The 15,626-nt window shown below is 38.2% G+C and overlaps 1 protein-coding gene across 4 annotated transcripts in view; it reads left to right on the forward strand.

Annotated features, from left to right (window-relative positions):
* The window catches only part of LOC126356979 (helicase domino-like), a 379,868-nt gene that overhangs the window by 110,952 nt on the left and 253,290 nt on the right, over window positions 1–15,626 (forward strand). For all 4 annotated transcript variants that reach the window (XM_050007413.1, XM_050007415.1, XM_050007414.1 and 1 more), the window contains 3 exons: window positions 4,387–4,573; window positions 4,764–4,900; window positions 15,011–15,197. In XM_050007413.1, the coding sequence (XP_049863370.1) occupies window positions 4,387–4,573; window positions 4,764–4,900; window positions 15,011–15,197 (511 nt within the window). The remainder of the gene's footprint in view (window positions 1–4,386; window positions 4,574–4,763; window positions 4,901–15,010; window positions 15,198–15,626) is intronic.

Consider the following 15,626-nt stretch of genomic DNA (forward strand, 5'->3'; position numbering starts at 1 on the left):
GCTCAAATCACATGCTGTGTCAGTTGTCATCGTTTGGTGGATATGAAAGTATATGTCTTTCCGTTCTGTTCCAGCGATGACCTTTGGATGTAAAATTAGGGGAACTGGCAGGTCAGTCAAGGATCCTTACATTCCTCAGGACATTCGTGTTGCGAACTGCTGTGTAGGGTCATGCTGGAATATTTCATTCGGTACGCTAGTCATGAAGGTCACAAAGTCTGGGTTTATTATTCGTGAACATTCAGTTCTCCTCCATAAATTACCAATCATTCTTGGTGTCATATCCAGTAAGTCCCGCACCTTGCTTCATGGAGTCGGAGAGGTATGGGCCTCTAGAACCACCGCTTTCTGTGATCTTTCACCAGGTCATCTATGTATATATTGCTATCAACCTGATCACCGCAAACAAGAGCAAGACTCATTGCTGAATGCTACAGTGTGCCAGTCAGTGTCTCAGTTGCTCTGGTTCTACACTGTACAAGCCTCTGTTGTGTATGGCATGGTGTTAGCACTAAACAACATGTGGCAGCTCGAGATCTCAAACTGGTCTTCCAGTAATCTTTTTCCCAGCCCATAACTTCAGCTTTTCTAATCTATATTTTTGTCAGGGCCAATTGTGAACAACCTTGCAGTCTTTTTAAGGTTTAGTTCCCCACACTGTTGTCTGGAATTCATCTTATCTTCAGTATGATATCTGTTGGTATTATGTTCCCATGCCCCCTATGCCAATGATTTTATCTGTATCAGAGCCCAGAACATGGCTATAATATTACCTGAAAGCGTAGCCCCTATGTTTGGTAAAATAAGTCTGTTTTTACAATTAGGAGTTTTTATGATTTAGAAGTTTGCCACACTACATTCTTGAAGACTAAATTACTTGCAAAAATAAGTGGATGGAAATAAAATAATAAAAAAGGTGAGTAAATAATATTTAGCAATGTAAGTGCTACTTACTGTAAAGATGACAGGGCGAGTTACAGACAGGTACAGTGGAAACACACTTACACTTTAGCTTTTGACCAAACCTTCTTCAGAAAGGGAAACACACACACACACACACAGTATCATTCACATAAGCGTGCGTACCTCACACACACTTGACTGCCATCTCCAGCAGCTCGAACCAGAATTCAGCTGTCGTGTTGAGCGGGGGCAAGAATCTGGAGGGGACAGGGAAAAGGAATGGATAACACTGTATGGGTGGAGGGAGGGAAGAGCGCTGTCTGTCGATGCATGTAGGGCTAGATTGCCAACAGGCTCAGTGTTGTTGGGAGACTGTGTGGCAGGAGGATGGGGGGAGGGAATGAAAAAAAGAGAGGAGTGAGGTGTCAAATTGTTCTAGGAGACAGCTGATTGGTAATCATACCAATATAAAAAAGTCTGCAAAGAGAAGCCCCATGTTTTACCACCACTCACCCCCAATTCTCCAACATCTCTAAGAACGAACTACATCCAATACCACCCGTGACTGGAACAACTGAACCAGGTCCTTCCTAAGGGCTTTGATTACCTATCATCTTGTCTTGAAATAAGGGACATTTTACCCAAGATCCTTCCCACAGCTCTTGAAGTGGTGTTCTGTCGCTCACCCAATTTCCACTGCATCCTAGCCCATCCCTATGCCACTCCCAATCCCAACACCTTCCCACAGACCTACTCAATCCTCCCACTAGTGCTTCCTATCATATTCCAGCCATGTCTTAGGCTTACCCTGTGTTGTCAGAGGCCGGGACACCTGTGAAAGCAGCCATGTCATATACAATCTCTGTTGCAATCATTGTGCACTTTTTTATATTGGTAAAACTTAGAACCAGATGCCCACCAGGATGAATGGCCATTGCCAGACTGTGATCTAAAGCAAATTAGATCACCCACTGGCACAATCTGGAGCTGAACATAACATGCGTGATTTCAGTGGCTGCTTCACTGCCCTAACATCTGGATCCTCCCTCCACCAGCTTTTATGAACTGTGCAGGTGGGAACGATCCTTACTTTATTGATATTTCAACCTGGAGTTTCCATTTTTCAAATAGTATTTAGATTTGCTTTTGCAAAAACTTCACAGTTTTTTTCCAAAATAGCCTCCTCCTCCTACTCCTACTCCTCCACCTCCTCCTCCTCCTCCTCCTGCTTCTTCTTCTTCTTCTTCCTCTTCTTTTCTTTTTTGTTCTATTTAAGCTCTCAACAAGTGATTGAACCGACAATGTACGTATAGAATCAAAAATTACTATTTGCACTTTACAGAAAGAATCACAGTATGTTTGTCATAGTGCAAACACTGTGATATAGCAGGTGGCCTCGAGCATAAATCAGTCAGACCTTAGACCACGTGGGGGGGTGGGGGGGGGGGGGGGGCAAACAAGCCCCATCTCCTCACCGTAGGGCAGCTAGCCCATACCTGTGTTCTATGTATTCTGTGAAAGAAGTAGTGACATATCGTCATTTGGATCCCCGATTCCTCCTGGTGTCGTGAGAGTTGTGCTTGAATCATGTGATAGACTAAATCAATCTCTTTACTCATTCCAAAATAAGAAAATGAAATAACAAGCTACCCATAACGCAAAATTAAATGGCATTAAGCGTTTGGTAACACCTATCACGCAATTGTTTGCTGAGGTTGGCAGGGATGAAAATGACAGTCCTGGTCTGACTTGTACTAGTGTCTTATGCAGCCATAGTTCAAAACAGCCCACATCTAAAACTTTAGTGCTCAAGTTTTGCACTGTTTCACACACAGTCTTTAACTTGCAGACAATAGTACATTGCTTTGTCGTAAGATGATAGGTCACATGGCTGATTCCTGTGTTGTTATTTGTGGCACATGTTTTAGGACTGTTCAGCTGCATGCTGTTTGATGTTGAATCGGACCGCTCTGATAAGTTGTTGTATTCATACACAGGTGCACTCTCTATATTGCAGATTTTGCAGTCTGCTCTTACACACAGTCTCTTTCCAAAAAGGGCTTTGCCAGTTGTTGTGGAATAACAGTTACTGAAAATTGATTACTTTTTTATACTTATATGCAGAAACTATTACTGTTTTAAACTCTCTGTGCCAAATAGTTCAGCTGGATACAGTTCACTGCGGAATAGCATTTATTACGTAAATTTGAATTCTGGAATTTGCGTCACTTACCTGTGAGCTGCATGTACGTGTCCTCTGGACATGCTGTGTTGTGATCTCTACTGAAAAGCTTCAGTAATGTTAGCCACAGATTAACAGCCATGATCTATACACGTTGCCCTTCATCTGTTGGAATGACTTCCTGTACTGAAAATATGTTTGTTTAAGTATAATATTTTAACTAACATATCCCACATGTGTGGAAATAGTGAAGTATCCGCTTGGTATCATTTGATCAAGGTGTTCATGATGTGGCACTTTCCATGTCCGACAGTGTTTTGTTTCTGGAGTAAGTAGCGAGTAGGTAACATAAATAGATGTAAGTTCGAGCTATATTACAATATATTTGTACATCATAATAAGCAGTAATTAACAGTGAAGAAGCTTCAGTATCTGTTATTCTATACCTTCTGCATCTGTTGGTTGTCATTTCCCTATCCCAACCACTCTTACTAAAGTGTAAATCAGAATGGAACAAGAGAGCAATTGTGGTAAAGCAGAGGAATTAAGGTAAAAGTTCTTTTAACCAGTGTTCAAAGGGACATACTAGGAAGGAAAAGACTGTTAAAAGAAGTGACTGAGTACACTGCTTCAACAACTGGCAATTCTGGTTTTAACTAATACATTTTCAATGTAATGCAGTCAAATTGGTGAATTCGTTTTATCACAGTGTGTGTCCATCAATCTTTCCAGACAGAAGTTTTGCCTGCAAAATGCAATAGAATTGTGTTTTCTACTAAATAGGAACATATAGACTAACTGTATTAATACAGCTAGTGGAAAATATCCAAAATTATTTAAAAATTCCCCCATTATCAAGAGAAAACATTGATACAGAAGCTTTAAGGTCACCGTATACTCCTTTTCAAAATAGACAGGAAATAAATAACAATCCTGTCTTCATTGTGTTCATTCCTCAGGTGCATCTGATAATATTTCCAACCAAGCTGAATTTTTGATGATAAATTTATGTCCCTCACACACATCCTCATTTAGAATCAGGAATATATCAGGTTAATTCAAATGAAACGTGGTCAGTATGTCTGCTGTGCCTTACACTTAAGTTGGCACCACATAACTGCGGGTATTGTGGCACCATGTATATAGACCAATACATACATGACTGTATCTTCTATCACTACTCTGTTTAGTTAACTATCTTAATATTACACATTCAGTTTGCTACAATAATTTGAAATTAATTCCTTATATATTGTGTATTTCACCCTTTTGTTATGGTTCAACAAAATATTATTTTATAGGCGCCTTCTCTTGACTGGGACCCCACTGCAGAATAATTTGATGGAGCTTTGGTCTCTTATGCACTTTTTAATGCCAAATGTTTTCCAGTCACATCGGGAATTTAAGGAATGGTTCTCTAACCCTGTAACAGGAATGATAGAAGGCAATTCAGAGTATAATGAAAGTATCATCAAGCGATTACATAAGGTAAGTTTTCTGGTTGTGTGTATAATTTTTTTGCTATCAGCTAATATGATGGGAAATTTATAACTTTGTAAGAAAAGGGGAAACACTTTGTAACTTTGCTCAGTATTTAAAAATATTCACACCTAAATAGGCTTTACAGATGTGTAAATTTTATAACTTGCATAACATGTCCTTTTTTTCTTTTCTGTAGGTGCTGAGGCCATTTTTGTTGAGGCGTTTGAAGATTGAAGTGGAGAAGCAGTTACCAAAGAAGTATGAGCATGTAGTTATGTGCCGGCTCTCCAAAAGACAGCGCTTCTTGTATGATGATTTTATGTCTAGAGCAAAGTAAGTATTATAAGTAAAATGTGTTATTTCACACAAATAAGAAAAGTAAAATAGGAAAGGCAAAGACACACCTTTAGCTGACTGATCTATGATGCATAGAAACATGCAACAGAAATAGTATTACATAAACTTTCGAACTCATGCTTTCTGTAGCAAAAGTACACACTTCCACACATACAGCCACAAATATTCCAAAATCCATGTATCTGTGGCCTCATCTTTCCTTAGTTTATATATTATTTCATTCAGGAATTTCCGTCATTGTTAAGAAAGATGAATGTTTGGTGCTATTGGTGCAACGTTCTGCTATTAGAAGTTTTTACTTGTTTCTGAAAAGTACATCTTTACGTATTAAGTGTACAATCAGAACATACATAAAAGGCAGCATTCACCTAGATATTAAAGGTCTTTATGGCCATCTCCAGGTGATCACACCAATACTGATTTCTTTGTTGGGCAGTTGCTGTTTGATACACTACGGAGAACCAATGTACCTCTGAGTGAAATAGTCGCTGGTGCCCTCTAAGATAAAGAGAAGGTATGGCACTCCAATGGTGGAAGCTGACAGAAATGATGAATCACGGTTGAGACTTGTTTTTTAATTTAGATGAAACAGTGTTCCACATTTTACTTGAAAGATAGCATGTAAATCTATTTATAATGTGACGTATCATGACAGGAGACACATCTTGTGAGATTTAACTAACAATATTCTCACGTGAAGATGGCAGCCAGATGGACTGCTGACATTGTGTCAAGATGACAGAATGATCTGGCTGTGGCCCAACAAGAATATAATTAATCAAAGTTACACTTCAAAACTTAAGATGTCTGTCATTTCATTTTATTCTAATAAAATAAGGCATGTAAATGTGTCACATACAGAGTACTGTTAAGGTGAGACCCAATAGGTGTGTGTGTGTGTGTGTGTGTGTGTGTGTGTGTGTGTGTGTGTGTGTGTGTGTTTTCTAATTAAGAATAAGGCCTTTTGGTCAAAAGCTTACAAGTATAGCATACTTTTTGTTGTGCCTGTCTGCAATTCTACATCTCTTTTATATGGAGAGTAACAATTCGTCCTTTTCATTATAAACTTTGTTTACCTTTCTTGCCAGTTATAGAGTCCACGCAGAATACTGTGTCTGGTGGATTCATAGAAGGTAGGGCACTAATGGGGAGAGTGGTAGTGGTGGGGGTTGCGGCCAGGTCCTGTATGGGAAGTGCCGAGTGCTGGAGGGGAATTGCCGTTTTAAACTGAAGCCTACACTCACATTTTTTGTAAATGTTAGATGGAGTGCCTCCACACCCAAATCTATATGGTGACCATTCAAAAAGCTCTACTACCACCCTTGCTTTGGTTATCATCTAAAAATAATTCCCCCTGAAAATGTGGCCGTTTGTCACCTTTTTGATTGGTTTGTTAACCATTTGTATCTTTCAGAGTAGTGTCACAATTTTGAATAAAATGTACACATTTCTGTTGTTGCCATGTTAAAATTTGCTGCTTTTGCCAAAACACAGCAGAGTTTACACAGTATCACCTCACTAACGTGTTGTGCAGATGCAGTTACGGGAGAGTTCTGAAACAATGGTATATCAAGTGTTGAATTGAGGAAAAGTTAGGTCAGTAGCTTATGAAAAAGCACACCCTCGTTAAAAAATATATGTTTAATGTCTTCAATTGTGTTCTTCCAAAACCCATACAATTTCTCATTTCACCAGCTATCGATGGTGTTTAAAAGTTACAGTCTTTCATTGGAAAAGTCAATAGTTAGTGGTATATCGTGGTAGATAATAAAGTTTTGCATAATAATCATATGGCAAAATACTCCCCTCTTTGCATCTATCATTTGCTGAAATCTCATTTTGATACCTCAAACAATTTATGAAATACAAGAAATGTTGTGGATATTTCACTCTGGCTTTATTGCCCGTGTGACATGATCCTAAATGAGTGTGCTATGTCAGATTAATTTTCATGAGATTGGTAACAGATAAAGACCTCCACCCAAGTCTAAAGAAAAATTCAATATGTTAGCTAAATTTCATATGCAGCAACATATTACCTAATATGCATCAAACACACAATCATAGATACCCCTATTTTTCATTGCAAACTTTTTTGAATTTTGCGCAGTGTTGTACTTCCATGTAAATGTCACAATAACTGTGCCCATTAACGAAATGGTGGGCGCATCATAACCTGGGGTGTAAAGCTACAATTAAAGCAAAAATGATTTTTTTTACTAAATATTCTCTGTAAAATTGTTTGAGAAAGATTGTAGGGCATGTGCCTTGATTCTGTCATCACTGACCAGCCAAAAGATGGATGACAGTGTTGGCCTCCCCTTCTGAACAAATTAATGAACTCGCCCAACGCTTTCAACAAACATGTGTCACTGCACATCAGGCACCATATACTCGGTGGACTCTTAACATTTCCCATAAACCATTTCGTCTGCTCTCAGAATACAAGTTTTCCACCTCATGGACAGTTTTGTGTGGAAATTATTTCCCACGATAGGCAGTTTGTATCAGTCTATGAAACTTTTTGGTACTCTTTCCTGATCATAGATCATGGTTCACTTCAGAATTTAATCCATTATGCACCGCAGGAACATTACATTTATGCCATCATGGCTTGATTGATGTGAGGGTGCACACAGTTATAGATCAGTGTTGAGAAGAATGTATCTGTAGCATCAGGGGAGAAATAGACCAGAATGCATTTTCACTCTACAGTGAAGTGTGCACTCATTTGAAAGTTTTTGGCAGATTAAAACTATGTGCTGAATCAGGAATCTAACGTGGATCCATTGCTGTGCTCTACTGACTGAGCTTCCCACATATGACTGACAATGTGCTCTCACAGCTTTACTTTCAGCATTATGTCTTTCCTACCGTCGAAACTTCGCAGAAGTTCTCCTGCATATCTAGCATGACTATCACTCCTGGAAGAACAGGTACTGTGGGGAATGAATTTTCATTCTACAGTGGAGTGTTTGCTAACTTAAAACTTTCTGGCAGATTACAAAGGCAAGTGTTCTGTGTTCGAGTCCTGGTGTACCACACAGTTTCAATCTGCCAGGAAGTTCAAAGAGAAATAGATCTTTTCAATGTATTTCACGCTCATCAACAAAAACATTAGCATTGTAGTCAGTATGGTATTGCTTCCACGTATACAGTAAAATCCTGTTGCAACGCACCTGCATTTGAGGAATTCCTGGTGTTGAATAATATTTCTGTTGGTCTCAGTGAAATTGCCATAAGAAAAATGTGACTGAAATTCAGTTTTAAGAAAAGGTGCACTTTGAAGGAATAAATATTGAACAGTTTCCAAACTGAACTCTCAGTTATGACAAACATGTTTGAATGAGTTGCATTACTGTTGATAGAGAAAAGTCAGTAATTTGCAACCAATTCCCATTGCCAATAGATAGTCCATAGTTTTTAGCCAGTAATTTTAAACAGGTGCCAGTTTCCAAATGTTGATCACATCATATGACATTCCAGAAAATGTAGGCATTACGTCCAATGACGCACATAGGTCACATTGTTTTGTTTATCAAAGTAGTGAATTCTACACTGTGAAAGTTCTGTGTGGTTAAAGCCTGCTAAAGAAGAACTCTTATGATTCAGTAGAAGCTGACAATTATCTTTCATGTTGAATACAATTGGAAAGTTAAATTCTCCTACATGACAAAAAAAGCAGACATTCCTAAATGCTGTAACTAATGCCCCTTCAACATTAGAAAGGGAGGACATTTGTGCTTCATCACTGCAACAGAAGAAGAAATACAATTGGTTGGGTAGTAGCACTGTACTGCTGTCTTAATTCATATCAAAAAGCAGACGGGAAGCTGTTTAATTTCTTTACTGCAGCTTCAGGAGTCATTTGGCCCATGGAAGGTTTCAGTCTTTTTATAAAACTTGCATACATATATATTTCTCTTTCATCATTGGAATATGAAATACGTTCTATATCCCAGTGTTCAGGAAGATTGTAGAAGTCATCAGTAAAGTCCGAAAACACATCATTTTTTCCATTGAGATAACAGTGGCAACAGTTTGAGTTTCAAGTGACAGGTGATTATAGAAACTGTTCAGTTACCAGAGGGAACTGTGGGGTACATTGTCACTAAATACTAGTCTCTGGTGCAGGCGGACTGTGTATCTGAAATACACAGTTACCTCAGGTAATCATACAGTTTATGGTTCAGAAATGACGTCACTCATGATAAACTGTGCAACTAAACTGAAGGTGTGCAGCCGTTTGAGGGGTTGGAAACATTCTAATCGATGGAAATTTCTTAATAGAGAAGTTTCAGCGCACTGCCCAGAGCTCGAGGTTTGATTTCACTGCATCAAATACCTTGCAGGATTGTCTATGGGGTGTGGGGCTGAATCTGTAATACCAACATTTGGAAAATGGATATTTTTCCGTGGCTGAAAACAAATGTGAGCCAAGAAACATGTTTTATGCATATGGAACTGCAGCTTCTATAATTTATTTCTCTCAAAAACGTAGGCCTATTCTGCTTAGGGAAAAATGTCAGAGAGGCAAAAATAAAAAGGAGCACTGTTGTATGTTAATAATGACAGAGGTGAAAAATTGCTGCCGTCAGTAGTTTAAAAATTTTTAACTCCCAAGTGGATGACTGCTGAAATTTGTACGAAGTTTTTTAGGAAGTTAGATGCCAAGCAGGAAGTCAGGAACATTGATGTGTTGCTTCCTACTGACTGTACAAGCTGCCTGCAGCCTCTAAACCTGGGTATAATTCACCTTGTGAAAGCTAAATACAGATTGTCTGTTGCTGCCTGAAATGCTGTAATCCAAGAAGAATATTCCAGAAAGTGTAACATTTCAGGGTGTCATGCTTTTTTCACTTGTGGTAAATGCTTTTATTAAGAACCGAGCAGAGCTGGATAGATGTAGGAAAGAGGAGACAAGATAAGGAGAATTCAATTAAATGAAGTTTTGCTGCAACTGGTAGAAAAATTTTTTCCTCATTCATTGCTGATTATTTGCTTCTAGTGTGATCCAATGCAAACACAAAATCGAGGAAAATGCAGAACCGAGGAAAACTTTAAAACCCCCAAAATACGAACAACCACATGTGTAATTGGCATAATCCTCTCCAATACATTATATAAAATCTGTATAAGTGAAGGAAATTAAATGTACACTGTTTATACAATAATTTGCGGTCATGAGTTTCATCAGTTCTTAAAAACTCACAGATGTCAATAGAAAGGAAAAACTCTTCAAAAATTTGAAATTGGTGTCTAGGTACAAGGTAATCAAGCTATTTTCTGACATGCTACGACCACAGATTATACATCAAAACATTTGTTTCATGTGTGCTCAACAAATAACAGACAAATTTTTTTGAACATAATGAATTAAACTGAAAACTGTGAATAACACTGAAAGGTATCAAAATATAACATGGAGGGGTGTGTGTTTCTTCTGTAGCCAATAGCAGTGGAGCATACTCTGGTGACATGAGCACAGTGACCTACAGTGTATTGTGCTGAGCAGTCGAAACGGGGCAGTATTGTGAATGCATGCTGTTTGCAATTCGAAGCCATCACTTGTGGTAGTGCAGACACACCAGGTTTCATAAGAGCATGTATATACACACAAGTTTTCCTTCACATGTGGTACTTATTTATACCAGTGAATATGAAATAAAGTTAAGCCTGCTTGATTTCAGTGTTTCTCTGTCCCAGCAATCTGTTACATTAATAACAATCTGTCTGCCAACACAATGCAAAAAAGCACCATTGAGGAGTGTAACAAGGATGAACAACCCATCACACAACTAACAGTTCACTAAACACGTCCTGTTAATTGTGCCGCACATTGCAAATGGCATAGCACATGTTGGCTGCAGTCAGTAGAGGCACGATACATACTCATTTCTGTCAACAGACTCTGAGCAGAACTACTGCAAATAAAATTAGTACATAGTAGTGAAGGGTGTGCGAAGTATAACTATGTAAATTAAACCCAAGTGGAAGCCACTGTCACTCCATTTGCTATATACCGTTCACATCACCATGTCGTACAGCTACAGGCTGCAAGTGGAAAACAAGCGTCCGAGACGTTACAAGCATCCGAGATGTTGCTATCTGACAGTTTTCACCATACTTCACAGTTTTCAGTTTATTTCACCATATAGGCTATAAATTTTTGCTATTTTTAAGGTGAATGAGAAATGAAAGAACCCTCAAAACTGCATGTATTAAGGTACAATTTATAGCAGTAGTGTGTTGGGAAATGACTCATTTACCTCGTACATCTTTAGCGAAAGTAATAATCTTTTAAGTTATTTACCATAGCAGGTGTAATAGACAATCAACCAGTTGCAATAAATGGTGGTTTTCAAATAACCTTTACCGTGGTTTTAACGGATTTAAATCTGTCTTCCTCAGAAAGATGACAGGCTTCACATTAGCAATCAGTGAGAAAAGCTTGGCAGTCTAAACAGCCAACAAGCTTATTGGTTCTTCAGACCATCAAGCGTATTTGTTTATCGGCGTGTTTGCCTCAGGATTTTTTTTCCTGGTATCTATACTTTCTACTCTTCCTCACTCGGCATGTAGCTATTAACATGGTCTGTTATTTTAAGAGATTGGTTTTACTGATGTGACTAGCCCTTGTTTTTAGAGGCTTAAGTGTTACGCATGGACATACAGACCATTGCTGACTCATGTCACATTAGCCGACTAAAACAACTTTTGAATGAAACAATTTTGTCATCATTTTGGATACTGCCTTTACATCAAGACACCAATAGGTGATATTATGTGCAGCTTTAAAATAAATGTCTTTTTAATCAATGTAAAGTTTTTGCCACCATATGTTTTGGGATTTATTAGGGCCAAATCGTGAAGTCATGTGCATCTTATGCAGGTTAAGAACCTCAGAATTCTGGTTATGGGTTATTTAGTTAGCATATTGGATCTAGCTGTCTATTAAAGGCGAACCACGGACCACCATGTAAAAATAAAAAAATAAAAATTCTGTCGCCAGTGATTCATTATATTATGTATTATAGAATATATGTTACATATTATGAAATTCATTTGGAACAGTCAGTTGAATGTTGAAATTGTTGATTTGATATTGTGTAAGGCTGTTTCAAATACTTTGTCATTTGTAGCTACTAATTAAAGATGTTGAGTAAATCTTACTGTTTAACAAACTTCTTGCGTTAAATTTATGGTTGATGGAGGTGAAAGAAAATGATTATTCATAAGCTATAATTAATAGAAAAACCTAAAAAAATCTATGTGTATCAATGATAGATGCCATGCATTATGTTGCTAAAGCATAGTAGGATGTCATTTCTATAACTATGCATTTTTTCTGCAGCAAAGACTTACATTCTTAGAAGAAGAAAAAACAGCATTGCATAGAACAAAGGATATGTTTGTAAATAAAAAGTAGGCTATCTGGCAGTGAAAAATCCAGGATAGTATGTAAATATCTATGTGAATATAAATGACTGTTGATATGAAACCACATCTTGGTTTTTAACAAGTAAAATTGCCAAACAGCCATGCAATTTGTTTTTATTTTGACAAGTAGTTTCAACCATTCAGTATGCTATTCTCAGAACCCATTTGCACTTTATGTAAAAGTAATGTTCCAAAAATTGTGGAACACTCGTTATTTCGTCGTGATGGTGTATTGGAGTGAAATGCAGTTGTCATCCCTGCACATCCCTGCATTTAATGTGCAATTGCTGGAAGTGTCATTGTTGTACATCTTTTAGTTATTGTTTAGTGCTGTGTTGAGTAGAACATTGTGTTGCACAGTTTGCGAATTTCGAGATGGCAGAGTCAGGAGAAACGCGTCTGCATTAAATTTTGTGCAAAACCCAAGAAAACCTTGACAGGGACATACCAAGTGATATAGGAAGCATGCAGTGATGAGTGCTTAAACCATACTTTCAATGCTACGAATGATTCACATGGTTTGAAAATGGCCTAATGGAAGTAAAAGATGACCCTCATTCAGGACACCCGTCAACGAAGCTCGTGTCAGGAACGGCAACAAAATTGTGCGTGCCAATAGAGGGCTGCCTATCTGAGAGATTGCAGAAGAATGTAACATGTCAGTTGGTTTATGAAATCCTGGCACAACATCTTGGAATGCATCGTGTCAACACCAAGATGGTCCCATGGCTCATAAGTCAATACGAGAAAGACCTTTGCTTTGCAATCTGCTTTTGGATTGTGCAAATGAGAATGAAATGTTCCTCAAGACAATAACAACTACTCCCCCCCCCCCCCCCCCCCCCCCCCGGGAAGGAATTAGTGTACCCCAACTGTCTGCGACTAGTGTAATCCATGGAATAGTGCGAAAGTGTTCAGATGTCTGCAAGCCGTGGAAATGAGGTGGGACGTGGGAACTAGCCCGGTATTCACCTAGGGGGATGTGGAAAACCGCCTAAAAACCACATCCAGGCTGGCCGGCACACTGGCCCTCGTCGTTAATCAGCCGGGCGGATTCAATCGGGCTGGCACACCTAACCAAGTCCAAGGAGCTCGGCTAACCTGGCGGGTCAAAGATTTGCAACAATAGACGACATAAAAGAAAATTCGCAGACGGCACTTCATGCCACTGAGCAAAAGGTGTACCAAAACTGCTTCTGGAAGTGGAAAAAAACAGTGTTGGAGCAGTGTAGCAACTGTGGAGGAGAGTATTTCGAAGGAGACCATACACAACAAGTGAAAGATAAGTGTAGAAAAATTTTACAGGCAAAGTCTCAAAATTTTTTTTTGACACACCTCGTATAGACAATCAGATGCATCGATATCGATTTACTGGAGCCATCGGTATCTGGATGTTGTAAAGCCGTATTTCTAGTGCTTCCTTTTAAGACTTTACAACAAGCAGTTGTTGTCAAGTCTTATAAGGAAGCACTGAAAAAACAAATTCATGTCTTTCAGATACTGATGTCTCTAATATGCATGTATCGATACGTTTGAATGTCTGTACATGAAGTGCATATGGGACCCAAAGATGGCATATGCCGAAACTTCTTGAAAAAAAAAAAAACTGCATTTCAAATCGAGATTTTCCTTTTTAACTATTTCACTAGCCACTGTCCCGCTTCTGCAGTGGATCAGCAGAGACATCTTGGTATTGTGTTACTGCCAGCAAGTGACAAGACTTTTTTACAAATCTCAGCTGCTTGTCACCCACTTAAGACAACGGTGTGTTGCTCTTCCCCATTCATAATGATATTTAAAGCTGATCTGTAATGGGTATACTTTTCTCATTTAACAGATATAATAATTTTAGTTGTTTATGTCAGTGGTACCAATTGTAAAGTATGTTCTATCTAATTACAAGGTGCTCAAGAAAAATAAATGTGTTGTAGGGAGTATTGTGATAGTATGTTGCTGTATAAATTAGGAAGAAAGTGCAGCAACCGAACACTATCGTGAAAATGTTGCGAGTGTTCAGAAGAGTTCTAGGTACTTGATTGTATTACAAACTGTGGTGAAAATGAAGAAATAGGAACAAGAAATGGGAATGTTATCTTAAAAAAAAATTGTAGTCTCATTCATTATAAATTGTTAAGTGTTTATAGACAATATTATTCTAATTAATGTTTATTGTGTTTACGATGCCCTAGTATTATTTTTTTTTTCACCTATATTGTTTCTTGTGTTCCCTCAAAATAAAAAAAAAGTTTACTGTTAAAGTGCCCATCGCTGTACTCTTCTCTCATTTATCTTGTGACAGACTATTTCACTTTTTTGCTAATTCCATCTACTTTATATTTCTTACTTGCTTGTATCTCTGGTTACTTCTCTAGCTTTCGATGCTTTTCTTCAATTACAGTGTCCCTGCTCATGGGATCATTTCCTTCTGATTTTTAGATGCCTATTTTTCCATAGCTTATGACTGTAGTGATTTGGTGACTTAGATAAAGAACTGGAATTGTACTATGCAAGAAGTAACCCTATTATTTTTTTAAATCACATTCAAAATTTATAAAAAAAACCTTTTTGGATAAGAGAGAATGTTATATATAAATAAATTTATAATTTTTGTCATGTTGTTATATTTACGTCTTTGGTCGTTTTTAGAACCAGGGAAACACTTGCAAGTGGAAATCTCCTGAGTGTGATCAATGTACTGATGCAACTGCGCAAAGTGTGCAATCATCCAAACCTGTTCGAAGCGAGACCTACAATATCACCTTTTCAGATGGAAGGCCTCACGTATACAACTGCATCTTTAGTTTCTAGTGCTCTGGACTATGATCCATTTAAGGTAAAATTGAGATTTTTAACTTAAGATTACATACGCAGTTAAACTTACCCAGCCTAAATGATTAACCCAAATGTTGATTGTTAGATAAACTAGAGCCATTTTCCTGTGGAGTTAGACACCATAGTTAACACAACATTGCAAACAACAATTTTTTCATTCATGGGAGGCCTCTTAATAATTTCCTCTGAATTTGTGTACAGGAAGTTACACCTTGAAATGTATGCATGAGAACCTAGTGCCCCACCTCCTCGCCTTTCCCTTCAGTCACCCCTCTCATCTCTTCATCAGGCCTGCAACTTTGTTTTCATGTCTTGTCTTCCTTCAGTCTATGGCCCCTATATGTGCAGTATTCTACATCTACATGGATACTCTGCAAATCACATTTAAGTGCCTGGCAGAGGATTCATTGAACCACCTGCACAATTCTCT

This window comes from Schistocerca gregaria, chromosome 1, assembly GCF_023897955.1.
Source record: "Schistocerca gregaria isolate iqSchGreg1 chromosome 1, iqSchGreg1.2, whole genome shotgun sequence".
Taxonomy (NCBI): domain Eukaryota; kingdom Metazoa; phylum Arthropoda; class Insecta; order Orthoptera; family Acrididae; genus Schistocerca; species Schistocerca gregaria.